At 44.3% G+C, this 27,364-nt stretch overlaps 1 protein-coding gene across 2 annotated transcripts in view; it reads left to right on the top strand.

Annotated features, from left to right (window-relative positions):
* Positions 1 to 27,364, top strand: part of MCU (mitochondrial calcium uniporter) — a 539,967-nt gene that overhangs the window by 340,000 nt on the left and 172,603 nt on the right. For both annotated transcript variants that reach the window (XM_069240392.1, XM_069240393.1), the window contains one exon: positions 16,214 to 16,384. In XM_069240392.1, the coding sequence (XP_069096493.1) occupies positions 16,214 to 16,384 (171 nt within the window). The remainder of the gene's footprint in view (positions 1 to 16,213; positions 16,385 to 27,364) is intronic.

A 27,364-nucleotide genomic window follows, 5' to 3' on the forward strand; every position in this document is an offset into this window, starting at 1 on the left:
GCATACCAACCTTTCCATACTCTGCACCTATACAAGCTGCACTAGAAAAGTGTTTCTAGCCTGGGGAACTGAAACCAGCATCAACAGGAGCTCCACAACCTCCCATCGTAACAATGAGCAAAATACCCAACAACAACAATAATGCAGGGTTGTTACAGTGCCATCTGACACTTGTCTCTTGGAATGTGGTAGGCCTGACTAGACTACTGAAGTATGATTGGGCGCAACAGCTTCTAAAATAAAGGTGATATAATATGCCTACAAGAAACATGGCTAATCTCGCCTCTGCCAATCGTGGGCTTCCAAGAAATACAAAAAGTTGCAATACAAATAAATATATTCGGTAGACCCTCTGGCGGCCTCTCGATATATCTGAATGTCAATCTCTACTTCAGAGTTTGTGTGGTTCCCATACAAAATGAAATGCTACAGGTAATTAGGCTGGAAACATTAACATCAAAACGCCAAAAGCTAAAGTCCCTAATAGTTAAACTTTATTTTAATACGTTCGGCCAAGCCAGAGCAGAAATATGTCCCATTTAGTAGACACTGGATGGAGTACTCTGTGACCACACTGGTTACAATGTTATCATCTGTGGGGACTTTAACCTTAAGCTCCTGGAAGGAAGGTCAATCCCTGAACAACCAGTACGCCTGGCTACTCAACACTCTCACAATTTCCTTATCAAGCATAGCCTTTATTCCTTTTAGCACTCAAGAAATGCAAGCTTTCATGCACAGTCCTTTCCAAAAACGTTTCAGGGGAAAAGTACTTTAGATTATATCTTCACCTCAGAGGAAGTCAAAAAGCACCTGGTTTCCTTCGAAATCTTACAGGTAAACGCTAGTGATCACCTTCCACTCATAGCAGACATCAAAACGGATACAAGACGCATGGAAACACAAAAACGAATTGGAACCTTATGAGGAGAGGAAGAATTACAACTAATTAGGCGGATAAACTGGAGGCCAGTGGCATCTCGGCTATGCAGCTCATTGATGGAACTAAATGGCCCCATTATGCTGACAGTGGCAGGCACACTGTGGGTTAACTGTTCAGATATCACCAATAACCTCTTGCAACAAGCAGGATCACTGAACATCTCACAACTGAGTCCCATTAAAACTCTCCCTCAGCACTCCATAATGGAAAGCAAACGAAGAATTGGCAGACTGAGAGCACAGCATAATAATACCGGGTATGCTGTAGAAAAAATGTCATTAGCCATAAAGCTACGAACACATGTTAAACAACACAAGGAACTGATTTGGACGTTAAAACATAAACATGCGGAAAGTGAGGCTGCTCGTATCCACCCGATTTAAAAAACAAAACAAAAAAAAACACAAAAAAAAAACCCACAATCGTGCTGATTTATGGAGGTACATTAAAAACAAAGTGGGACAGAGTGACCTTTGAATCAACGTGATAAATGAAGCAGAATGGATAAAACATGTCAAACTGTACACAGCCACCCTACCTTTTTCTGAACATCAAATGGTTAAGTGCAGTACATATGATACCTCTCTGTTTCAGGAACTTGCACCTTCTCCAAGGGAAATTTCTATCAAATGAGATCAAAGCATGAGATTGTCAGGAGCTCCCAGTCCAAATGGCATCTTCGCACAAATCTTCAAAGATGACAAAGCGCTTTGGTCCCCGGTTCTTTCTATTGCTCTTACCTAGAATCAGAGGAAATACCCCAGCCTGGAGACGCTCCACATTACATCCAGTTTATAACAAGCATTTTCAATGCAACGGGTCTCATTTGCTCGAGTTAGGTTTATTAGCATTGTAAAGATAAACAGATTGAGTAGTCCGGACCCCATGCTGAAAACATCGAGCCTCGTATGTTTATAGTAGTTTACCGGTGCTGTGTAGGTGGGCTAAACACCGGAAAAGGCTTGACGAATGCATGCCTTTCACAAATGAAAGCAAGGAAATTTTAAAAGGCAAGCCCACGAACCAATGTAAGTGACTGACGTGACATGGGCATGGTTTGAAGCCCAATGAGATTATAGAATGGACGGAGCGCTTTGCGCTCGCCCATAAAAAGGGGGATAGGCAAGACCCAACCAACTACTGTCTTATTGCCCTATTAGACATCAAAGCAAAAGGCTTTGCCTCAGTCCTCCTGGATGAATTACAAAACTGGGTAGAGTACACTGGGGTACTACCCCTCTGCCAAACGGGCTTCAGGGCAAAATCTGCAACCATAGATAATGTAGTGGCTCTCTCTTTTCTGGTACACGAGGCTACCACTAAAACGACCCCTCTACTACTTGCCTGCTTTGTAGACTATTCTGCAGCCTTTGACACAGTGAATCGGAACCGGCTACGGAGAAAGCTCCAAAATTGGGGAGTTCCAAGCAAGTTATTAAGGGCAATAATTCTACTTTACACACCAACCTAGGTAAGAGTCAAGCTGTTGGGTTCTGTTATTAGCTCTAAGATCACCACCACCAACGGATTAAGACAAGGGTGTGTGCTGGTGCCCCTTCTTTTCAAACTTTACACAGCATACGTGTCACAAGCATTAAAATACGCAAACCTGATTCCACCAAAAATTGGGAACCTTAGACATACCCTCCTGCAATATGCAGATGGTATCATCCTGTTAGTGCTTTTTGTAGGTCAGTTTTTCAATGGTCTAACTGCTTTGCATAACTATAACATTGTAAACAAAATGACGGCGAATCCCTCAAAAGCGAAAGTAATCATTTTAATTCATTGAATCATCGGTACTCCCACTGTAAAACGGGGCCACTCATCAGCAGCACAGAACGTGCAACTACCTGGGCGTCTGGTTATCAGCAAAGGGAAAGCCCAAAGTTCACCTTCACCATCTAAAGGCAAAAGCACACTTCATAATAACTAGAATATGCCAGCTAAACAACTTCATTGAAAGCCCGACCGCCAGACTAATTCTCCAAGTTCTTAAAGCTTCTTTTCTTCCAGCATTAAATTACGGGCACAAGGCCTATCCAGGCCAACTCATCATGCTGACAGAAAAGCTCCAAGTGAAAAGCTATAAAAGAGTGTTCAGGCTTCCACAATATTTAAGGAGAAACCTGATAAGGTTAGAATTTGGCCTGGACGGTCACAATTGGGCACACATGGGGACTTTCTTGAAGTACTACCACAAAATAATCATGGCACCAACTAATACTCTGAAATAAGCTCTTCTCCACATTTTTGAAATAAAGACAAACCCCTGGTCACAATACCTAACCACCGCACTGACTAGCTTACAAATCGATCAAGCAGAATTGATAAAACTGGCACAGTCACAAATATCCATCATGGCGGTCTTGAAAAGGCAGATAAAAATACTCTCCTGTGCATGTGACCTTAGAAAATTGAGCAACACTCCAATGCAAAGAGCTTTGGCAACATCCTATAAGAATGGCACACAGTATCGTGCACCTCAGCCCTATCTAGCTTGCAGAATTGGGAAAGCCTGCATGACACAGATCACTTTTCACTGGACTGCTCAGCCTAAAAATAAAGGAACTGAATCCAAAATGGCGCTCTCACCAACATAAACTGTGGCAGGCTTTGCGGCTGTAAAACAGACATTCATCCATCTCCTATGCTGATGCCCGGTACTGTTGAACACACTACACACTTTATTCAGTCCTCCCTTCCTTCCCCATGACATAAGATCTTGTGCCGAGGCTCGAACTTTGCTTTTCACTCTAGGTGAGCTAGCAGAACTGGCCAAATTTGGGAAATTCATCTTGCAGCGGCACGCAAAATTAAATGAAAATTGCACGTCCATCTAATTCTATTTTTAATAGTTATAAATTAATATTTTATTTTATAAGTACGACGCCGGGAACTCAGCAAGTTTCAGCATCTTTGCACCTCTCATTTCTCAAGTTTTATATTTATGTAAGGGGTTATAATTTTACCGATTTTACCGGTTAAGAATTGTTAATACTATTCAACAGTGGCTTACTTCTTGAATTACTAGCTGATGTATTATATTGAAAGTGTTTCTTTTCCTAAACATATCATGAGTTACCACAGCAATATTTTTATTTAACTTGCTATGTTATGTATTTTGCAACGATTTTAAGTAATCGTGCAATAAAGATGATAAAATTTATAATTTTTTTAAATATATGAATTTATGACAAGTTGGTTAGTTAGCTAATTATTTTATCTAATTCTATCAGTTTGTTTAATTTGCTATATGAATGTATATATTGTATACACTTAGCTAACAAGCAATTTGATTTGAAACATTTACAGTAGACTTTATCTAACCTAACGCAATTAAACTTCCCATTCATTATACTCGCATACAATCTGTGCTTCTACCGTTTAGCACTAAATGAGAACTGTCAACCAATTACTGCCAAAATTGTAAAATGCATTCCTGTAATACTAATCACACCGACAGAAACCAAATCAGGAAAGTAAATACAATAGTGAGCGTACACGTAATGCGGTGATTCAAATGGCGGTTATTACCGTACCATCTTCAAGATTTTTGTAGAGGTTGCTGTAAGGTTGGATTTATGTTCACCAAAACATAAACAAGACATCATTACTGCCTCTCACTCGGGGTCTCTTCATCATGCAAAAATGCTCTGAACAGTAACCAAGTTTGGTTGGTCCAGAGTAGGAATAACTATGGTGCAGAAAGACTGAATTTCAGCTCCAAGATCTACCCTATCCCCCAGAGTCACCTCAAGAAACAGATTATATAAAAAAGAAAAACTGAATTATTTAGTTTTTGTGTTAAAAGTTTTTTAAATATTTGATTGAATGATCTGTGTCCCTACAGTATTTATAACATTTCTGACCTTCGTGATGTCCATTGCATTGCTATATTCCTTTATGCAATTATTGACTTTCTTGTGGTTATGCTGTTAAGCCTTAGAATTAGGTTTATCTAGCCCACTGTCTGCTTGGTAAGTCAAGATTTGTCAGGACTTTGGCTTTCAAGGAATTTTATACTCTAAGCGGGCACTCCTGAAATGATCACCCTAAAGAGGTAATGCTATGCTGTCTGGCAATTAGTCTCATTTGGTAAAGTAGAAATGAACTTTGCTTTGGCCTAAACACCTTTATCTTGTGTTCTTTTCTACATTTCTATACTAAGTCAGCTGTGTAAAATATCAAAATCACTTTTCTGGACAGTTAGAGTTAGGGAATGTTTACTTTTAGAGCCAGTGATAAACTCCTTTAATACATTTGCTTAGAAATGAACAAGAAAGCTACAAGGACTCACCTCTGGCACTACACAAACCCAATCACAAATCAGAGGTTGACTATACCTATTTGTTTCTTTCTCATTGCTCAGGATTTAAGTAATTCCTATTCCTATCTCCTGAAAGGATTTGGAGAGCTATGAACACATATACGCCACTGTACTTGAGGAGTTCTTTTGCCATTGACGCACACTTGTATAATTTCCAGCAAACCTGAAGTATGTAATAACACTCGCCTCACATGCTGAGTTTTAGATTGCATTTGAATGTGACGTAGGTGTAATCTAGAACCCTCCATGGCAGTTGCATACATAAAGACATAATTTTAATATATAAAATCTTTAAAGACGCCCAAGCAATCACATTTTTGAAATGGCAAGAAAGTATCAAATTTCCATGGCTACCTCTAAAGTAAGTGTAGACAACCATGACAAATGCCTTGCAACATTGAAACACAGTAGGTTTGCCATTGACAAACACACAGGCATTGAGTTGAAGATAAAGTGCCTTAATGATTTGCATTAGCATGTTCTCAACTTAGAGCCAAAACAAATATATATCCAGTCTCCAGAAAACATGGGTAAACCATTTTTTTGGAACCATAATCACTGAAGCCTGTGGCTTTTAGCATGATCTAGCCTCGGCATGACCCGAGGTAGGTGTTTTTGTTAGGAAATCTCCACTGTAAGTTCTAAATATGTCTATATTGTGCCATAAGTTGTACTGGGCTGTATGATTATAATGGTAATCACTTCTGCATTTAACTCTTTTTTTTTTTCTAAGTGTCTATTCAAAGATTTTGCAAGTTTATCCAAAAAGGTCTTGTAAGTGAATGAGTGAGTACATTATCAAGTGCATCTGTCACCCAAAGACTTGATGGTGTTAGGACTCAATACAAAGACAACAATAGCTTGAAACTAATGGTGCAAATGAGATTCAGGTGCTTTATGATAACTTCCATGATCTGTGATTAGACAGAGAAAGGGCAGAAGAATGTTCAAGTTGAAGGGACAAGGACAAACAACTAACCACCAGTCCTTGATCACTTAAACCGTGGGATCATGAAGAGACAGGGAGCTAGGTAAAAGATGGCAAACAGGAATGTGACAACCCAACAAACACATTTAGTCCCCTGATCGTAAAAGGTCAGGTAAGCTAAGCACATGTCCTTAAAAACAAACATTTATTCAACAAGTAGCCAGTGGAGAGAATGGCATGGACCAGAAACATGGTCACATTTGCTGAAATTGAAAGCTAGCCCAGCTACTATATTATGGACTATCCTAATCCTTGTTGGTGTCCCAAATGGAAGAGCCACATAATACATATTGGAATAGTCTAGCTCAGTAGAATGACAGTCCAAAAAGAGGAGCACATTGATGTTGTGGAACAGAGAAGAACCTCACCAGAAGTCTTGTGGTAAAAACACGAAAGCCATATGATTGTATATTAAATAAAATAGGGGATTTAAAAGTGCCTGGTGAGACACACAGGAGACTCGAGATGACTCAAAGCAAAACTGGAAGAGCCTGTACCAGGTTCTGGCCAGAGGCAGAGGAGGAGAACAATGTTAAGGCCACCCCAGGAAGAGCTATCTCAGCCAATCAGTGAATCAAATTGGATCCATTGACTTTATCAAAAGCGTGTGAAAGATCTAAGAGAATGAAACCAGCTATGTGACAGTGGTCCAAACATGTTATCAACCATCCAGAACTGCAGTCCAGATGGTTTCTGTCCCCATTTTGTGGAATAAGATCAGTTGGATGGACTCTAGTATACTCGTCCCAGATGGTTAGTCAGCCATTTATTTTTCACTTGTCTTGGATACTGCACGGAGTCAGTCAACACTTAGACTCCACACTTGTCTAGAAACAAGGTTGTATCTACCACCTGCTTTGAACTATTTGGGATAACTGCAGCATAAAAAGGTATCCAGTGAGACGTTAACACATGGAACCACTGAGAGCACACAGGGTTTTATTACTGACATTGGACATACATAACCCGGCGAGTAGAACCTTATTGTGTGTAGCAAGACATCCACTTGGATATCAGAGATAACTAGGAAAACATCCATGATTGGAATCTCAAAGATATGTAAGCCCTCATCAGAGACTGTTTCTAACAAAGAGTTGCCCGTTTTATACCATTGATATCCTCGCAGGTGATAAGTGTGCTTCTTAAATCCTGATTGCTAAATGTAAAAACATATATGAGAACAATCAGAGAAGTGGAAACCTGATTTATCACATAGCAGTTGTAAATGAAGGATGACATTGCCCAAATAAGTAGTAGCAAAGTCTTTCACCACTCTGTATAATGCCCTAGTGGTACTGGAAGTTTGGCCATTGTTTTTGCTTATCTGATGTTTTATACTATTTCCGTTGCTAATGGTGTTCATAATATGATTTTTCTGAATATGTAAGACTACATTAGCATTTGACTTGCTTTTCAACTTTTAGTTCTTAAGCGTAATAATGATTAGAAAGTGTGTTGGAGAGTAATATATTCCAAGATAAACCTCTGGCAGGTTCAGGAGAATACTAACCTGTACCTTCCAAAATTTAACTGTGGCCTTACCCACATTCCGCTTATTTTAAGAGCTTCCCACCAAATAGTGAGATTGATAACCGGATGACCATGTTAAATGGCCCTTCCAGGTGTGATGTTAAAATTAATCCGAAAATGATCATCCACACATGAGGTTCAATACAGTTGTTGGACCTGGACCTTTTTGCAGGGTTATCCCCAAACTTTTTGCCTCATTCCTCCTATTTCTTTCAGTCCTGTTTTTGTTGGCTTTAGGACTCTGGGCACCTGACCAGTGCTAAAGTGCATATGCTTTCTGTCTAAATTGTATTGGTGATTGTTTATCCAGGATTGGCATATTTGATCTACTAGTAAGTCCTTAATATAGTGCACCAGGGCCTGTGAATCAAATGCTACTAGTGGGCCTGCAGCACTGGTTGCGGCACCCACTTGAGTAGCCCAGTGAACATGTCTCACACCTGCCACTGCAGTGTCTGTGTGTGCAGTTTTAAACTTACATTTCCACCAGACAAGTGCAACCACTTGCCAGGCCTAAACCTTACCTTTTATTTCATGTAAGTCTCCTCTGAGGTAGGCCCAAGGCAGCCCCATGGGCAGGGTGCAGTGCATTGAAAAGGTAGGATGCGCACTAGTGTGTTTTACATGTCCTGATAGTGAGATATTGCTAAATTTGTTTTTCACTATTGCAAGGCCTATCTCTCCCATAGGGTAACATGGGGATTGCCTTGAAATATCTTTTGATTGTAGTTTATTGGGAGTATATAGAGATATGGAATTTGGGGTCTGTGAACTCACAGCTTAAAAATACATCTTTTGTTGAAGATGGTTTTAAAATTGTAAGTTAGAAAATGTCACTTTTAGAAAATGGTCATTCTCTTGCTTAACCATTCTGTGACCTTGCCTGGCTCTGGAATACATGTCTGGGTCAGGATGACAGTTGTGCTTTTTGTGAATTAATTCTAGACATTCACACAAAGAGAGCTGAGATGTGTCCTGCATATCCTGATGGGTCTTCCTGGGCAAGAGTGGTAGGAGGAGCTGACACTTGCACCTGAATAGGGCTGTGCTTGTCCTTACACAAAGCAGTCTCCAAGCCCCTGGAGTGTGTCGGCAGCCAGGGCAGGAAAGGCAAGGTCTTGTGCACTACAAAGACTTACCTTTGAAGTTTGCCTACTTCAAAGTCAGACATGGGTATCCGTACTGGACCTTTGAGACCACAACTTTAGAATCCTTCGGGACTGAGGAGATTCTGCCAGGAAGATGAGTTAAATGCTCTTGGGCGCACTGCCACTCTGCCCGTTGCTTTGCTTTGCTGTGCTGGCCTGCTGCTTGCTGCTCCTGTCCTGGGAGTGAAAGGACCGGACTTTACTTTATGCATTTTGCTTCCTAAGGTTCTCCAAGGGCTTGGACTGAGCTTGCCTCATGTTAATAAGTCTCGAAGTCTCGGAGACATCAAAGTGTTTGTCTGCCAGCACCTGGGCTCTCTTGCTGAGAGTCCTGACTCTCCACGTGGTGCCAAATCCAGACCCTGGACCCTCAGGAGTGAGTTTTGGTGTAACCCAGATAAAAGCAACTACATTGACTCCAGAGCGACTTTGGAACCAGTGCTGCTGTCCGACTCTGCGCTGCTGCCTGCACTGGAGACGTGGTCCCTGCTGAGTGCCATGACTGCAACCCACACCGTAGGGAAGACGCCGCTGCAGTGCTTCCGAAGTACCGCCACAGCATGAGTCCCAAGTGCTGTCACCAACGTCCGCGATACCGGACTTCGCTGCTGCACCTGTGACCGTAGTGTGATAGCAACATCGCAAAGTCGACGCCTAGCTTCTTGACCCGCTGGATTCATCTACCCCGCCAGTTCGTAAGGAACCGACGCCTCGCCACCGATGCCGCATCACCTCCCCTGCAACCATAAGAAACACACGCCTCACCTCCCCTGCCTCGCAGTAAGAAACTTGATGCCACACCAGCAAGCCTTACCTCCCCGACTTCGTGCAACACCTTTGTTTCCTCATCGTTTTCCTCATCGCGTGGGGTCCATGCGACTCCGTGACCGGCTTGCACTTTTTCGTGAGTGCCGTCGAACTGTGGGAAACAACTCTGTCAAGACATCATGATAGCCCTAGTTGGAGCTATTGTGTTTCTAAGTGCTTTACTGAGATTTCATCTTAAAAAATCTTTATCTTTGTATATGTTGTATTTTTGTTGATTTGGTCTTGTTTTATGTAGATAAATATAGGCTATTTTTCTAAACTGGTTTGGAGTACTTTTGTTGTGTTTCAACTGTGTTACTGTGTGTGTGAACAAATACTTTACACATTACCTCTGAGATAAGCCAGACTGCTCCTGCCAAGCTACAAAGGGGGTAAGCAGGGACAATCTGAGCTGGGTGACTCCTTACCCGGACTAGAGTGAGGATCCTTACTTGGACAGGGTGCAAACCACTACCAACTAGAGACCCCATTTCTAACAGTGTACTTCAACTAAGTCATAAGGGTCGAACACTGAATGTAAAGTATGAACTGCAGAGTGAGTTGCGTCTTTCACCCACAGAATCAGTCCTAGAGACTGGCAAAACTGAGTAACAGCTCCCACTTCACCAAAAAGGAGTATTGTGTGAAAACACAAATAATAATTCTAGAGAAAGTGATGACGAGATTACCCAAAACCTACATGAGGTTATCCAGTGAGGTGTGTGTAGAGCAGAAGTACATAGGTACCCCAGAACAAAATCAATGATCTGAAAATTGAATCCTACAGCAAAATGTATTAATCCTTTTAGTGCAGGTGCCTGCCAATGGCCGACGCCTGCACTATCTCCCTAGTACATCTGTCAGTCACTTAAAACACCCTCTAGATTTACTTTTTTGATTTTAGAGTTTGGGCTGCTGGGGAAGAGCTGCCACGGCAGCCTCAGCATTTTTTGTAGGAAAATGACGATCAGTGCACATTTGACTGGATCAGTGCTTAGGGGCATAGTTCAGACCCAAGCACCTATTTTCCCCTTTCCAGGAATATCTTTCCCTTGTGGGTTCCTGCTTGGAAGTCAACACAGGACGTGGATCCCTAAGCATGAATCCACCCACTGGGCACCAGGGATTTGATTGGCGCTGCAAGAGCGCACCCCCCCCCCCCCCCCCCCTTCAACATGGGCCGGGACTGCACTCCAGGAACTTTAGGCTTTATGCTGCCCTTTAGTTGTGGAAGGGGTATTAACCACCAGTCTACCCCGGGTATAGGGTAAAGATGATTAGACACCAGGAACTACAATTATGTAGTATTTATTTTGGGGATGGGGTGGGCAGCGGCCCCTGGGCATGGACTCATTCTTTCCCACTCCAGGGGCCAATAGACTTTCGGCCCCCACTGGTGGAGGCAGGTGGTAGAAAGGGGTATTCTTCTGCCCACTAGAGACAACGGGGCCTGCAGCTTTGAAGTATTTTTTATGGGGGTAAGGGGGAGCGGGATCCAGAAAATTCCTATCACCCAGCGTTCCCCCACTTGTCACAATAAAAACGCTACCCACTTGTGTGACTGGGCCTAGTGACTGCAACATGAACAGGTCAAAGTAGGGCCAGTGGTAGACCTCGCAGGGGACTCCCATTGATGTTGGTTTGATCCATTTCTGTCGTGGGCACCAGGGCCAGCCACACAAGTGGGGCAGTGTTTTTATCAGTACAAGTTGGGTATCTCTGGGTGGTTGGAATTCCATGGATTCCTGCTTATTCTGGACATTCCCGTCAGACATATAAGCAAATTGTGTGATTTTAGGCAAAAATTGAGGTTTGCAAGGCATTGTGGTTATGAAAGCCTTGTGGGATCCACCAAGGGGATTCCTACAGCTGTATAGTATAAGGATGTGCAGAGTTGTGAGGTTTCCCTAGGTGCTGGCGGAGGTAACGCCCAAAATCCACAGCTACCCACATTGCAAAAAAATAAATAGGGTCAGTTTTCAGTGGAATAACGTGATATGTCCATGGTGCATATTTGGCCCATACCTGTCGCAGGCACTAGGCCTACCCACACAAGTGACATGTCATTTTTAACAGGAGACTTTAGGGAACGGTAGGTGGTAGGAAATTTGTAGCTCCAATCAGTTGTCACACATTTTCCTTAAAGAAATGTGAGGAAAATGTGTGGTTTTAGTCAGTGTGAGATTTGCAAGGGCTTCTGGGTAAGTAAAGGTGGTGAGAGTCATGCAAGTTACCCTCTCTTGGATTCCCCAGGTTGGCTAGTTTTAAAAAATGTGCATGTTTGCTAGGTTTCCCTAGGTGCCAGATGAGCGAAGTCCCAAAATCCACAGCTACCCACATTTAAAAAAAGGTCTGTTTTCTGTGGAAACGTGGTGTCCACGTTGCATTTTGGGCCCTTTCCTATCGCGGGCAGTAAGCCTACCAGCACGAGGGAGGTACCATTTTTATTGGGGATTTTGTTATTTCCCTATTGGATTTCTCTGCATTTGGGACTCCTAAATGTAAGCCACTATGTACAAAAGAAAACATTTTGAAAAATCCCTTTAAATCACATGCTAGTATAGGTACCCTTAAATTCAGAGAGATCCAAATAACCACTGATTTTAAACTCCCTATAGTGTTCTCATTTCAGAAAACCATGGGTTTCCTTAAGGCCTGTTTTTCTCACCTTATATTTCACCATATGAATTGTTCTATACTTCTGTTCACAAAAAAACAAATTTAAGGTGCAAGCTACTTGTTTGGATCTGGGTACCTCAAGTTCTTGGAAAACGTACAAACTCTAAACATCTCCTCAAACTGCAGGTTAGAGTGGATGTAATGGTATTTTGCTTTGGTGAATTGGCCATAATGAGAAGAAGTTAGAGATGAAAACAAATTTGCGTGGCCCTTTTTTCCTAATCATGTTCAGTATTTTTTATTTCAGCACTTAGGTTTTTTGGGGAAAAGCTTGAGGGAGCTACTCAAATATCCCCTTGCTGAAGTCATTTTGTCTACATTTCATATAGCTATAGCTTTCGGGATTACGTATGGGTTTCCACCACAAACTCGGAAGTAGGTTCAAGGCACAAAAATGAGGAAAAATGGGTTACTACTTTGAAAAACGCTAAAACTGGTAAAACATTTTTTTTTTTTTTATTCAGCTCTGAATCTTTCACAAAGCTGAGAATATAGTGATTTTAACACTGAAAACCTTTTTGTTGATGCAATTTTTAGCAAATATTTGAAAGGTTTTTGCAGAGCACTTTTTTCCTATTTTCCCCAAAACACTGAAAATGTATCTATATTTTGGTTACTTGTTCTTTTTCTCCTACAGGGGAATCATCAAACCCTCGGTATCATTAGGATGTGGAAACAAATATGGAGGGCTAAGCACACAGTACCCTAAAAACCTAAGAAGCCTCAGCAGTTATGGTGTTAAACATTTTAAAAGAAAACATCACCACCTTCTAGAATGCAGAACCAAGCCAAAAGATTATTACTGTTATTCCACCAGTGTGAAAGTCCCTAGTAATCTCCAGACTTGTATATGAGACATCTCAAGCTTCGCCTGTTACATTTTGACACATTTTTCCCAGAGGGGCTAAATTTTGCTGGAGGTCCATAGACAATTTATACAGGTGAGAATACAGCAAGACAAAATGATGTAGATGACAGAGACCATTGGTGGATATCTAACAATGACAGAGAGACCACTGGTGGATATTTAACAATGTCAGCAGAATGCCCCTTTTGTGTTATCAGCTAGGAGTGGATCAACGACAAAAGTGAAACCTGCCTATACTGAAATCTCTGCTAGAGCATGTTTGTTTTAGCTAAGTTCAGGAAAGCTCAGTTATATAACTAATGATTGCACTGTGTATAACAGATGCGTTCAGGCTTGTGATTTGGAAATTTGTGGTAAATAGACGGCCACAACAAAGGCTTTAAGGCCAAATATTTGGTCAGAATGCACACAATTGTTAGTCTGGGCCACAACCTAAGGTTGACCAGCTTGTACATTAGTGGTCCCATGGGAAAGCACATATTGTCTGTCTTTTCTTTAGGGACACTTCACCGTAGGTTTGAGCAATTTTTGAGGGGTTGTCCAAACTGTGTTCCAGATTTTGTAACTTAGTTATGATCTGTCTGCCTCTCTAGTCTTGCCTTCAGACATTACGCTTCTCCTTTATTGACAATTAGAATTAGTACTTCGTTTGTAGTAGGCACCTGAGTGTCAACCACCTATTCAGCCCGGTCTCTCAAATTAATTTTATTTATGCATTTACTACCCAAATTGAAATTTGGTTCTAGGGCAGTATCACATTTCAGATTGGCCCCGTATTAATACCATGTTTACTTTTAACCTTATTATCTTAAGGGAGCAGATTTTCGTATAGCTTAACATTCTGTCAGTTAGACTGGCTGTAAAGGTAGTTTGAAGGAAACCCTATGAATTGCCGTAGTAGTGTTACAATAATGGAAAAACAGTGCATCACTTGTCACTGAATCCTACCTTGCCCAGTATGCTTCTGCAAGTTTTGTTCCAGAGTAGATTGTAATTGGAATTTATATTTTTGTCAAGCTTTGTTGCATCAGAGTTTCCACGTTTGTCGTTTCACAGAATCTTGGCATTATAACAAGAAACCTTAGGTTCTTCATTCCTATCTTCCTGATGTACAGCAGTGCATTAGTTATCATATTACCTTACCAGGCATTAAGTTGCTGAGATAGCCGAGAAACCGAGTAAGATTGAGAAAGGTTGAGAATGACTGGGATGACAAGAAAGACGAATTTAAAGATGCTCTTTCAACTTTTGAAAGACCTTGTTCATTAGTTTACTGAAAAGATTACAACAAATAATTCACCAAACTTTTTTTGTGCTCTAAACATGAGTGTTTCGCTGTTTGCTGACTTTGAGTTTTTAAACAATGTTTCTTGATCTCAGTAGACTTGCCCTCTAGAGCAGAGGTTCTCAACCATGTGGGCCGAGGACCCCTGGGGGCCCGTGGAGCCTCCTCAGGGGGCCTGAAACTTTTTAAACAATGTAATAGTTTTAACAGATTAGGCCCCCAGCTTTCAATAATGACTCAGTGGAGGTTCCCAGGATTCTACTAATTATTTAGGGGGGTCCCTGGGTTCCAGTATTGATAAAGTGGGGGTCCACAGAAGTCAAAAGGTTGGGAACCACTGCTCTACGTCCACAGACCCCTGGTATTCGGATTGCCTGCTCAGCAGGTCTGCAATGTTTTAGGAAATTAAATAGTAACAGATTAATAATATATATAAATAAAGGAGCAAATTTTAAAACTGAAAATGTAAAAAATCTGTAAATGTGAAGGAATTTAAAATTGAAAGCTAGAAAATGAAGTTGGAAATCTTTAGCTTAATTCGTGGGAGCAGCACAATTAGAGCAGACAAAATATGGCATGGAGGGTGGGCAGCCTCATTTGAAACACAGACAAAAAGAGCATGCATTAGGAACAAAATAAGGCTGTGACATGCTACAGTCTAGCATATAGCTTCAACTTTTAGGTACATCCTTCCCATTAAATGTTCCACATTTCTGTACTGTTTATGAATTGAAATAGTTAATAATTTGTGACTTTGATTTATAATTGTTTCTGAATTTTTGTGTATTGTTTTGAAGTTCAAATCATAGAAATTGCGTGGGCCAATGTCCCAGGTTTTCAGTCAGAATCAGTGGGAGTTGTGGGGGGCAGGGCCCAGACAAATTAGTAGGTTAAGAACGGTTGCTCTAGTGTACCAAATAATAGCTTAATCGCTGATCCTAATTTAATGAGGGCACCTGTTTTTTTTTTATGCACCACATTGATGGGATTTGTTGTGCCTCCATATTCCTAGTGATTTCTAACCTACCAAGCATACTTAATGCTGTATGAGCTCCTCGGGTAGACAAGAGCACCCTTATCGTACTTTGCACGCCATCAGTCATAGCACAGAGGGAAGCTTGGCTTTTGTAGGTACTGTCTTTAAAGTCTGCTGCACTATGTAATATGACATGTTTTTCTGCTTTGTTTGAATTGAAGTTAAGGTGCAGTATGGACTTGTCTAACTACATTTTATGTGTAGTCTAACTCAAGTCTACCTTACAGGCGTTCATTATTAGACTGTTGTACACATTTCTGTTCAATTTTGTTACTTCTCTGTATCATTAATGCATTGATTTGATGCTTGTTTTTTTTTTTTTTTTTTTTTTTAATTCATTGATTTTGTATGTGCTTTTAAATCACACTTTGGTAATTTCTAACATTTTACCACAGACATTATATTAATTATACTTGTTCATAATGTGTGGTGGTGGTTGTGATGGAGAAGCAACACATTGCAACTATATTCAGGCACTATAACATTTCCACTCATAATCCTTAAAATATAGCAATGTTTATGCTCTGATTTACTGTGTTACAATATGTTTTAAACGCACGTGCTTACCATTAGTATTTTTTATTTTTATTCCCTTTCAGAAGTAACTGTGGTTTACCAAAATGGCCTACCTGTTATCTCTGTTAGCTTACCATCCCGACGGGAGCGATGTCAGTTTACACTAAAACCTATCTCAGACTCAGTAGGTGTATTTCTGCAACAGCTTCAGGCAGAAGACCGAGGAATTGATCGGGTTGCTATCTACGCATCAGGTACCTTTCGTTTGTTTTTTAAATGTAAAAGCACTTTTTAGGTACAGACAGCGGCAACAGTCCATCATAGACTTCATAATACCATTACTTTACTACATCGATACGACATGCACATACAGTATAGAAAGAGTGGACTTTTGGCCATCCCTCTTCAGCAATTGACTGTTGCCATTTTTAACCCCTGGCTGCCCTATGATGTTTGAATACATCTTGGAGGGATACCCTTATTATGTGTATATGTCACGAGACACTTCCATTATAATGGGTTTGAGAGGAATCAAGTTTGTAGGTGCCCAGTGCTCAGGTCTGAGCTGGCATATTAATTTTCATGTTATGTCACTAAGGACATCGCACACGTATTGGGAGAGGATGGGAGGAGTTCTCTAGCTCCTCCCAGGTCTATCTATGGATCAAGCTGTTGGGTGGGTCTACTGAAGAAGCTACATGCATCTGTTACTGCTACAACAGCTCTCTAACCATGTCCACCAACTTGAGACATTTTTGTCTGTTGTTGGGATGGAGGTTTTGAATTAGAGGGAGGGAGTATCAGTGCATATCTTCTCATTGTCCCTCCCATCACCTATGCCACTCAACCAACAGAAGAAACACACCAGGAAATGGGTATTGTTTTTTTAAATACTTTATTAAGGTTTTTCAGATAAAACATAACAAGCATCACAGTGAAGCATTTACTGCCTATGTCCTAATTACTAATGAAAAATGTACAAAGTACACTGTTCCATAAATAAAAAAGGAATACAGATATACACAGGGCTAATGATAGTCAGTGGCTAAGGAGAGCCCTCACACACCCAATAGGATGTCAAGCATCATCACTGGGCAATCTCCTCGTCAGACCAGCGCTGCAATGTCTGACGGGCCACACCTATTAAAGTGGCGGTACTTAACCGGAGATAATCTACCAGAATTGGTCAGACCTAGGATGAATACTGGCTATCTGTATATGTAGGAGAAAGGGAAAAATGAAAGTTAAAATTGGCTCAGAACCATAGACATCATATTTAATAATTCAGGAATAGGTTAAGGCCAAGATTAAAAGTAAAACGAGGAGTGCTGGTGGAGATAATGCTCAGCTGCACTCCACTCAAGGAAAATAGGTAGTGCCCCAAATCCTGTGATACTAGGTCAACATGTTTCACGTCTAAGTGGTAACTATTGACCCCGTGACGCTTCTTCAGGACCGCTGATACTACTTCTCCTATACTAATACGAAAAAAGTAAGTACTGGTCGGTCACTTACTTATGTGGACTGCCCGTCATAGTCAGTTTGGTCAGCAAGTCGCCCTGCGAAAAAGTGAAAACAAAAAAGTTTGTTTGTAAAGAAATTGAATTGCACAGTGAAATTAAAAACAGTGATCAAAACGGTTCAGAACCAGTCCCAAACGTGTTAGATAGAAGACAAATAAAATATTTACTTGGCTTACCATCCCATCACAGAGTACGGGCTTCCTAGGGGTATGCAAGCCTCAAAACCAAGAGAGTAATACTGGACACAAAGATAGGGATAAAGCACAAAATACATGTATATCGGTTGCACATTGAAAATTTCCATCAACATGTATCATGGTAAAAATGCTTTAATGTCATATTAAATAAATCAAAATGCTCCTCCAAAGTTAATGCAAATTCTAATTTGATTGTGTATAAGGGAAAGTACTTGTTATGTCATGTCCAATAGTAACCGCCGTAGGTGGGTCTTAGAAACAGCTGGGGACCCAACAATCGAGGTAACAGAATGAAAATCTGATGGTCAAATCGGGTGGGGAGATAAATGATTGCAACACGCTAGTCCTGTAAATTCAGGAAGTTCTTCGGTACTATAAGTCAAAAATATTTAACAAAGGAATGATCGTACTCACATTTCCTTCTTCCTGGAGTTGAACGGAGACCTACCCAGGGCCGCACTCCTCAAGACAGTGAGGGAGCGCGTTCCCCATGTTTAAAAGAAACACGGCGACGCGGTCAGACGCGTCAAACCAGGAAGTAATTCCTGGAGCTGGATAGGTCACACGTCAATGAGACTTGGCCCCATCACCGGAATACAAAATAGAAAACAAAGAAGGACCTGTGTGTCTGCACTACGTGGGGGCCTTCTTGAAAGCATTAAATCAGGCAGAAAATAAATATAAACTAAAGAAAAAGAGAAATATAAAGACATGGGAGAATGAAAAAACGTCCCCTGATCAAAAGGGCTTCAGGAAAATGTTTGCATTAATCAATTTGAAAAAAACGTTGTTTTTCCATATTTTGACTAAAACAAGTAAAGTCCTGAGTAGAAAAGGCGATGGATAATTATGTTCAGGGGAAGTTAAGCATCAATGCTCATAATTAGCATCATGTCATAGAGTGCAGTCAAGGTGTCAAAGTACACCAAGGGATGTCATCATTCAGACCCATATTGGATGTCTTCAGTCTGAAACCCCAGCGTTGTTCAATCCTGAACAAAGCTGTAGGGTCATTGTTAACAGGTCTCGGAGCTTGTAAGACAACCCACCCTAGATCATCAGGACCATGATGTGCCTCCAGAAAATGAGTACTCAATTTTGTAGTGATAAGAGAACACCTGATATTACTACGATGTTCGTTGATCCTAAGTTTCACAGGCCTTGTGGTCATACCAATATCACGCAGATCACAGGGGCAGGTGATCATATAGATAGTGATGTGTGTTGCAGTTGGTATGTCTATGAAGATAACAAGTTCTGATGTGTTCCAAATCCAATTTGTCCAGTCGTTTCATATGGGGGCAGACATTGCAGGAGCCACAAGGATAGTGGCCAGTGACCGGGGGAAGGTTCCATAGGGTGTAGTCTGCAAAGACGTATCCTGTTTTTGTCGGGGAAGAGTATGAACCACCAAATCTCTAATGTTGGTAGCCCTTTTAAATGCAGACAAGGGCCTAGGAATCTGTGTGCCGCCGCTCTGTAGACTAGCCCAACGTTTGTTGATAAGTTTTTTTTAACAGTATTGGACAAAGGGGTGTATGTGGATACACATGTCAAACCGGTGTCTGGTTCTTTGACTATTGGTGACAGTAGTGCGTCCCTGTGGTTATTGCGGGCCCTCTTGTAGGCAGGGTTGATGACACTTAGAGGTTAGTGTCTCTTATGAAGTTTGTCCTAAAGGTCATGTGCCTGGCTCTCAAATGATTGTATTGAGCTACAATTACGGCGTAGTCTCAGGAACTGGCCAAAAGGAAGATTGTGTCGTAGGGCCTTGGGATGGTGACTGTCCTAATTACAACAGAGAACTTTCAGCTGTGCCATCATGTTCAAGATTTCTTGCGTAGTGTCAGTGGTGTTGGGTGATTCTGTGGCGGTGCCCTGACGGGGATCAACTTGTTCCATATGAGAGGGTCTCATCTGTCTCGGAAATTATTTCCAGCAAGTGCCTCCCCAGGAGGGCATCTAGTGTCACAGTCCCATCCTCCTGTCTATGGGCATGTCCCCAGACTGCACCAGCCCCAGTCACCTGGCTCTGTGTCCATGTATAGCAGTGCTCTCAGTATCTCTGATTACTTGTTGGTATTTTGGAAGGCCCCCACTTCTCTCGTCATGGGGGGGCTGTGTTTACCCATGCTGGTAACGCCATATTTGGTATCTCCTCTCCACCTTCAGTTATGTCTTCTATTGTGCGCTCCCACTCTTGACAGTCAGCCTTCAAGCGCTCATCTGAACAGACTTCTCTAATAAGTCTCAGTTTCTCCCAGGACCATTCCACTAGGTCCCTGGACCTTGCCAGGATCATGAGCCCTGTGGGAGAAAGCCATCTGATGGCAACCCTGCACTTAGACAGCGAGATACTCGGGTTGGGTAAACTTATAACGTAACCTTCCTTCTTTGATGGATGGGATAACACCCAATAGACAGTGTATAAAAGTAGTTTCAAGTTGGATATTAGTGGTACACATCAGCTGATCAAGTACCTCGTGCCAATACTTAGTCAGTCTGCCACAGGCCCATATCTTGTGTATGAATCCTGATCTGCTTCCCTTGCAGCACGGACACTCGTCTATGCAGACAGGGTAAATTTTGTTGAGTCTCATAGGGAGCCATGTACGCACGATGGAGGATGTAAAAATGAGCCAACATTAATCCTGCATTATGAAACACTTCTTTCACCACGGCGCAGGACCTGTTCCACTCTGCATCTGGGAGGGACACTGGTATTTCTGCCTCCCAGCCACCCGAGCACGATACATGGCCTGTGGACGGTCTGCCCTCAGGGCTCAAAATATGTGGGACCCCAGCCATTCAGAGGAGCCAAGCTCCAACAATGCACCCAGCATGCTGGATTCCTATGGCGAGGTCAGGAAGTCCGGCTTTAATCTCCTCGCAACCCTAGTCAGGGCTGCAAATTGCAAGAACCGACCTGGGCCCACCCTGAATGACTCTTGGGTCTCTTGGAATGTGAGACAGCCATCTGCCAGGTATAGGTCCTAAAGCAGCTTGCATCCCCCCTTTTACCATCTAGTCAAGGAGACCTTGTGGTCGAGGTCTGCAAACTTGGTCATCCACTGCAGCGGGAGGTTTATGGAAAATGGCGGTATGTGCGAAAAACCCTCCTGACGACACTTCCCCACGCAGGCGGCTTGTTATATTACAAACGGGTGGGTTCTGTTTTTACTTGATCCTGCTAACAATATAGATGGCAGGTTTGCTGCTTCTGTGGTCCCAGCCAAAAGGCGTTTCACCCAGTTATCCTCATCTAAGCACCATCTGTCCCCATGTTGTGACTGTGAGGCCAGATAATACAGCTCAGGATCTGGGAGGCCGAGTCCCCACTGCATAGGGTCGAGCTTCCGGACTGGGAGTCTCACCCTGCTGCGATTGCCCGCCCAGACCAGCACCGCCAATAAAATCTCAAGTGCCTTGAAAGTGCTCCGTGGAATCAAACACTGTGAATTCTGCAACATGTACAAGCATCTTGAAGCGAACACCATTTTAGTTAGTTTGAGTCTGCCCGCCACCAACAACGGCAGCATTTGCCGGAACACCACTCAGGCTCGAAGCCAAGTAAGCACTCGTCCCACGTTTAGAGAGTATCTTTCTCTTCCACATGTGAAACTTGGATCCCCAGATATCTGAGCACCTCTAGCTCCCAGCGCAGCATGACCTATGCCATTGCCTCATGGGGTCACCCCTCTAGCACTGCCAGTGGGAACACTAGCGATTTCACCTGATTAACTTGGAGACCAGATGCCCTAGCGAACCACTGTAGCTCCTATAGAAGGAGTGGCACTGAGATCTCTGGTTGTGTTAAGTATACAAGGGCGTCATCTGCATACATAGAGATCAGGTAGTCCCCCCTGCTCCCACCCATATGGCCCATCTCCTCAGCTCTTCATATGCAGATCGCGAGTGGCTCCACCCCCACGGAGAACAGTAAAAGGGAAAGCAGGCAGCACTTTTTGTGCCGCATTCTGTAGGCCAAGTCTCTGAAATGTAGCTGCCCGACCTCACCCTTGCCGAAAGGTTAACATACAACAGAGAGACCCACTTCGGGAACCCCGGGCAAAATTTCACTCATCCCAACTCTGCCTGTTGGAACTCTAAATCCAGGGTGTCAAGCGCCCTTTCTGTATCCAGGGCTATCAGCGCTCCCTCTAGGGGGAGCCCCGCACCAACTGCATGACATGAGTCAGGTTCATGAGGGTGTTACACTGCAGGATACACACGCACTGATCATCATGAATCAAACTTTGGGTCATTGCCCCAAGCGGTTGGCGAGGGCTTTTGCTAACACCTTGACATCAGTGTAGATCATGGACAATGGCCGATATGCGCCCATAAGTTCCGTGTTGCAGCAGGGCCCCCAACTGTCGGCCCTCCCGGAATACCTCCAGGAGCCAGTCCAACAGCAGTCTGGGTAGGCCTGGTAGAACTCGAGGGGTAGGCCGTCCAAGCCCGGTGACTTGCATCTGGGCATACCCTTAATGGCCTCCAGCAGTTCCTCCTTAGTGAGGTCCACATCTAGGGCCACCTTGTTCCTCCTTTAGGGTCAGCAGTAGCACACTGCTCAAAGTCATCCCCCGCCACATCCTTTCGGTCAGTCGGCCTTTTATATATCGCCAACAGATGATGTTGTAACTTACCATTGATTGCTGCTTGTATATGCACCATGTTACCCAAGTGGCTCCTTAGTGCCATGATTATGGGACTGGGACTTTTACGCCACATGAGCCAGACTAAAAGCTTGCCTGGCTTATCCCCCCTCTCGGTGCAAGTGGTGCCTATATTCCTTCCGAGTGAACATATCTGTTGTCCCAGATATCCGCTGTGGTGTGCCTCATCCCTTGCCTTTCCTTTTCAGCAGATCGGCTGCCCGAAGTGTTCCTTTGCATGCTAATCAATTTCTGCTCTTGTTCTCTGAGATCACTTTGCAGCAGGTGTTTGACTCTGTATGTCTGTGAAACATTCCCCCCATAGGACTACTTTGAGCGCATCCCATTTGCGCACTCACGTTGAGACCGACCCCCAGTTGTCAGCAAAGTAACCAGTGTTTACATCCCTAAGGTCTGATCTAAGTCCTGGAGTTGCCAAACAGGCACAGCTGGCCAGACGCAAGCCCAGGTGCATCTGAGGAGACCAACGCATGTTCCAATTTAAACTGCCCAGGAGTTCCACATCCTGAATTTGGTCCCCTATTTCCTGGGACACCAGGATCCTATCCAACCTGCTATACATTTGATAAACTGTTGAGTAATAGATGAACTTACCCTTTAAGGGGTGGATACTTCTCCAGATATCTATGCAGTCTGCCTGTCCCATGACTTCAGACAATGCTCGGCCAGCGTTTCTGTCAAGATGGCCATCTAAGATACAATTAAAATATTCTGCCCTGATCAGAGGGACACCCAAATACGAAGGCAAAAGGTTAGAGTCTTGAAAAATAAACCTTGTCATTGTGGTTAGGGACACATACATTTATGAGGCAAACCTCAATGCCATCCAGTCTGCTTTGGCCTCCCTATGCTGAAATGGTATTCCTGGAGCCACCCATATGGACACGCCTCTAGCGTACACCGAATGGAAGGAGTATAACTGAACCCACCATTTCTTCTTAAGCTTACCGGCTTCCTAATCTACCACGTGAGTCTCCTGCAGCATTGCTATGCCCACCCCATATCAAGCCAGGTAAGTGTATACCCAGTATCTCTTGGTGTAGTCGTGTAGGACCCTGACGTTTTAGGAGATGAGTCTAAATGTGCATGGGCATCCCTGTCTCCATAGCCCCCTCCCACTAGGGCCAGGGTCCCCTGAGCTCCCCTCGTGCTATCACCACACATACTTGCCCATGTATTCTTCCAGATCAGTCTCAGCACCTTGGTCACCCTCTGCATAAAACATAGCTGAGTCCCAACCAAACCCTACTCTCTCCTCCCAGGTAAACACTGAGATATACAAGAATGGGGTGACATCAGTTTTGGTTATAAGACAAACACCCCAGACAGAGGCAACAGCGACCAAAAAGGTACAAAAGTGGAGGCAGTCTGACAAAGTGCTCCCCCGTGGGGTGGCACCCAAACGGGGAAGTGCTCACTGACCTAGCAGTCCCTATAGTGCTCCTTTAACAGAGTCACAGAAGGTGAGGTATCACTCAATATGTATCCTTGTATTTCCATGCATCCTCCGCACTGCTTACCAAATGTTTCTTCTCAACGTCCCTGCTTTCAGCAGTCCAGGATTCATTCCATGGTGGGAGGGCCACTCCCCTCCCAACAGAATGCATCCCCCTTACCCCAACTACCTCAGACAGTCTTCCGGACTGCTGCCTCCCAGGTCTGGGGTCTGTGATGACTCCTGTGAGGCGGCAGTACCCAGGGTCATCCCGTTGTGTTGTGCATTCTCTCCAGCTTGCCGATCGCCTGCACCTCTATGCTGTGTTTCATCCACATCTCCGTCTCTCAGCCGAACCACTGGGCTACCCCTAGACCTCTTCCTTGTGTTCTTTCTCTCAGGACCTGGCTAGGCCTGGGGTATTCCCTCTGATCCAACCAGTCCCAGACCACCTCAGGGGATACAAAGAAGGGAGAGCAACCTCCTTCCAGAACCTTCAGCTTGGCCATATACAGCAGCATGTAGCGTAGGCTGTGTCTGCAGCTTCTGTTTGACATCCAGAAACGATTTTCTTTGGGCCTGGACCCAACATGTATAGTCTAGGAAAAACCTATTGTGCTCCCTTCGAATTTGGGGTCCCCATTCTTTCTGGCGATTGTAAGATGTTGTGTCTGTCTCTATAGGTGAGAACCTTAGCAATGATGGCCCTCGGTGGAGCCCCAGGTGGGGGTGCTGGTCTAGTGCCTGATATGCTGCCTCAGTCACAAAGAAATTCAATGGGGTTCTTGTCCACATCAGGCCAGCAATCTAGTGTTGAAGAAATAGCTCAGTAGTTTCTCCCTCAGCCCGCTCCGGGAACCCAAAGACTGCCAGTTACAGCATATGTATCTCCTCTCAGCATCCTCAAGACTCGTTGAAGTGGGCAGCATGCTCCAAGAGTGTGCGTACCGTGTCTGTCAGGTCTTTCACTTCCTGTGTTAGTGCCTGGACCTTATCTTTAGTCTCCCAGAAATGTTCTGAAACATCCCAAAGGTCTACACACAGCAAATTCACCTCTATAGTGATGGCGCCCATTTGTCTGTTCCGGGATCTGCTTTGAGCCCTCAATTGCTGCCAGTATTTGTGAGCCAGATGGCTCTATGCCAAGCAGCGGGGACATGTTGTCTCCCTCTAGCCATGCCACACCAGCCCTCCAGGCCCCTGTAAAATGATCGATGAGCAGCTGCTGCTCCTACTCCGGACGGCCTTTCCACGCACCATGCTGAGCATACAGGTAGCCGATCCTCTTAAAGGTGAATTGCTCTACACACGCACCAGGGCCGAGCAGTTTTGCATTCACGGGGGAGGCAGTGAGGGGTAGCCTATTCGTAGTGCCCAGTCATGCCTCCTCGCATCATGCCCACTGAGGGGTGCTGAGAGCCTGCTCCAGTTGCAGGTTGCCCTCCCTGGGGCTGAGCCGGGGAGTTTATCTCACTCACCCAGACTCACATGTCTGGAACTAGCCTAAGAGGTCTGTAGGTTGTAGCTGCGGCCGCCTCGCCTGGGCCTCCGGGTAGGGCACCAACCGGCCGCAGCACGGCATGTGTCTCGACAGGCGCAGACTGGCCTTCCCAAGGTGCAGGGAGATAAGGGAGGCAGAGGGCCCCATTCAGTTTCCTTTGATCAGGCCCTCGTCTGCCACCTCAGGTGCTCCAGTCACCAATACCGGGGCCTCAACAGTTGCTTGCAGAGGCTTCTGCCACCAGGCCGCAGTTGGGACATCTAGGCACTGATCACCATCGTCAGCCGTGCAGCTGGGTCACAGCAATCCATAGGTCTGCCCGAGGAGCGACCATCGACCAGGCTGTGCCCCCACACGGCCCGCATTCTCTCACGTAGGCATTTTTCTTCCAACGGAGGGCCTCCTCCCCTCACCTCTAATCAGGGAGGCTCTGCTCCAGCCGTGTGAAGTCCCCAGAAATGCCACCTAGGCCAAGCCAAAAGTTTTTCGACGGCTGAGGGGCCCACGGAATCCGCAGCCATGTGGGCTATAAGCGCTCAGCTCTCTGTCCAATGGGCGATATGGGAGGTGGAAGGGAAGAGGGCCCTAGTCAGTACCCCTCGCCAGGCCCCCGTTAGCTTCCTCCAGTGATCAATTGTGGAGGCTCATTGCTGCAGTCTGCTGTCTCATCTCTGGCCCCTGCAGTCAGCCTCAGGGTCATGCTTCTTTCGTCCACAGGCCAGAGGGTCCCCTCATCCTGCCGGTGTTCAGGCGGGCCTGCTTCAGTCACAGGAGGAGTCGCACTGCTCTCAAGGATATTGTCTCAACCAAATTATTCTCGACAGCGATAGAGCCTATGTTGTCCGCAGCCAACCTCAGTCACGTGCCGCAGCCACTCAGCTCCGTGTGCTGCGCTCACTGGCCTCCCTCCTCCCAGATCACTACTGTGGGCAGTCTCCCCTGCCCCCCCCCCCCCACCTCCTCCAAGGTTGTCGGGATGCCCCACACCTACCAAGTTAGAACACAATGATACAGCGGCCCCTGAGCTGTATACGGCCAGCCCCTCTGTGCACCTGTACCCCAGTCAGCGACTTTGTGCCATCAATCTGGAGGTTTATACCAGCCAAACAGGGGGCCATTCACACCCTACCAGGGTCTATGGTCTGGACAGCGAATCAGGGGATTCATCCAGCCAGGAGCTGGCAGGATAGTGCAGAATTCAGGCAGAGTGCCAGGGAGCTCTCTGCTAACATGTCTCGTTGGCCATCGTGCTTGGCCACACCTCCCAGGTGATGGGTAATGAAAGGGGATGGACTAGGATTGTTCCTAGATTTCCTTTTCCAGTTCCCACTTACTGATTTATTTATTTGTGCACCTCCTTCCTCTTTCAGTGCGTTTCTGTTCAAGAAGGAGTTGTTTCTCTGCCCCAGCAAGGATTTAAAAAAAAAATCCACAGAGCATCTGGTTCCTTGCTAGGGCACACAAACACAGTTCTGTGCCTCAACTAAGAGACAGACGTGGCTTTTGTTTTTTTTTCTTTGCATCAGCAAAAATCCACACAGCGTCTGGCTCCTTGCTGTGATGCACTGTGCCCCAGTGAGAAGCCAGACAGTGCTAGGATTGTTTTTCTTTGCCAATATTACCTTAAGCTTAAAAAAAATATTCTAACAGAGTCTGCTTGCTGACGCACAGGCACACAGTTCCTTGCTCCAGGAGCTGGACTCTGATAGGATATTTTGTTTGTCTTTTAACAAATCCAAACTGGATCAAACTTTTTTTGCTAGGGCACATACACTCTTGTCTGCACCCCAGCAAGGCAACGGACACTGTTTGCATTGATTTGCCTAAGAAATAAACTCAAGTTGGTGTTCTGGGTTTTTGCTGGCATACCTAAAAACATGTCTGGGGCAGGGGCTGTCC

Source organism: Pleurodeles waltl, chromosome 6, assembly GCF_031143425.1.
Source record: "Pleurodeles waltl isolate 20211129_DDA chromosome 6, aPleWal1.hap1.20221129, whole genome shotgun sequence".
NCBI lineage: Eukaryota > Metazoa > Chordata > Amphibia > Caudata > Salamandridae > Pleurodeles > Pleurodeles waltl.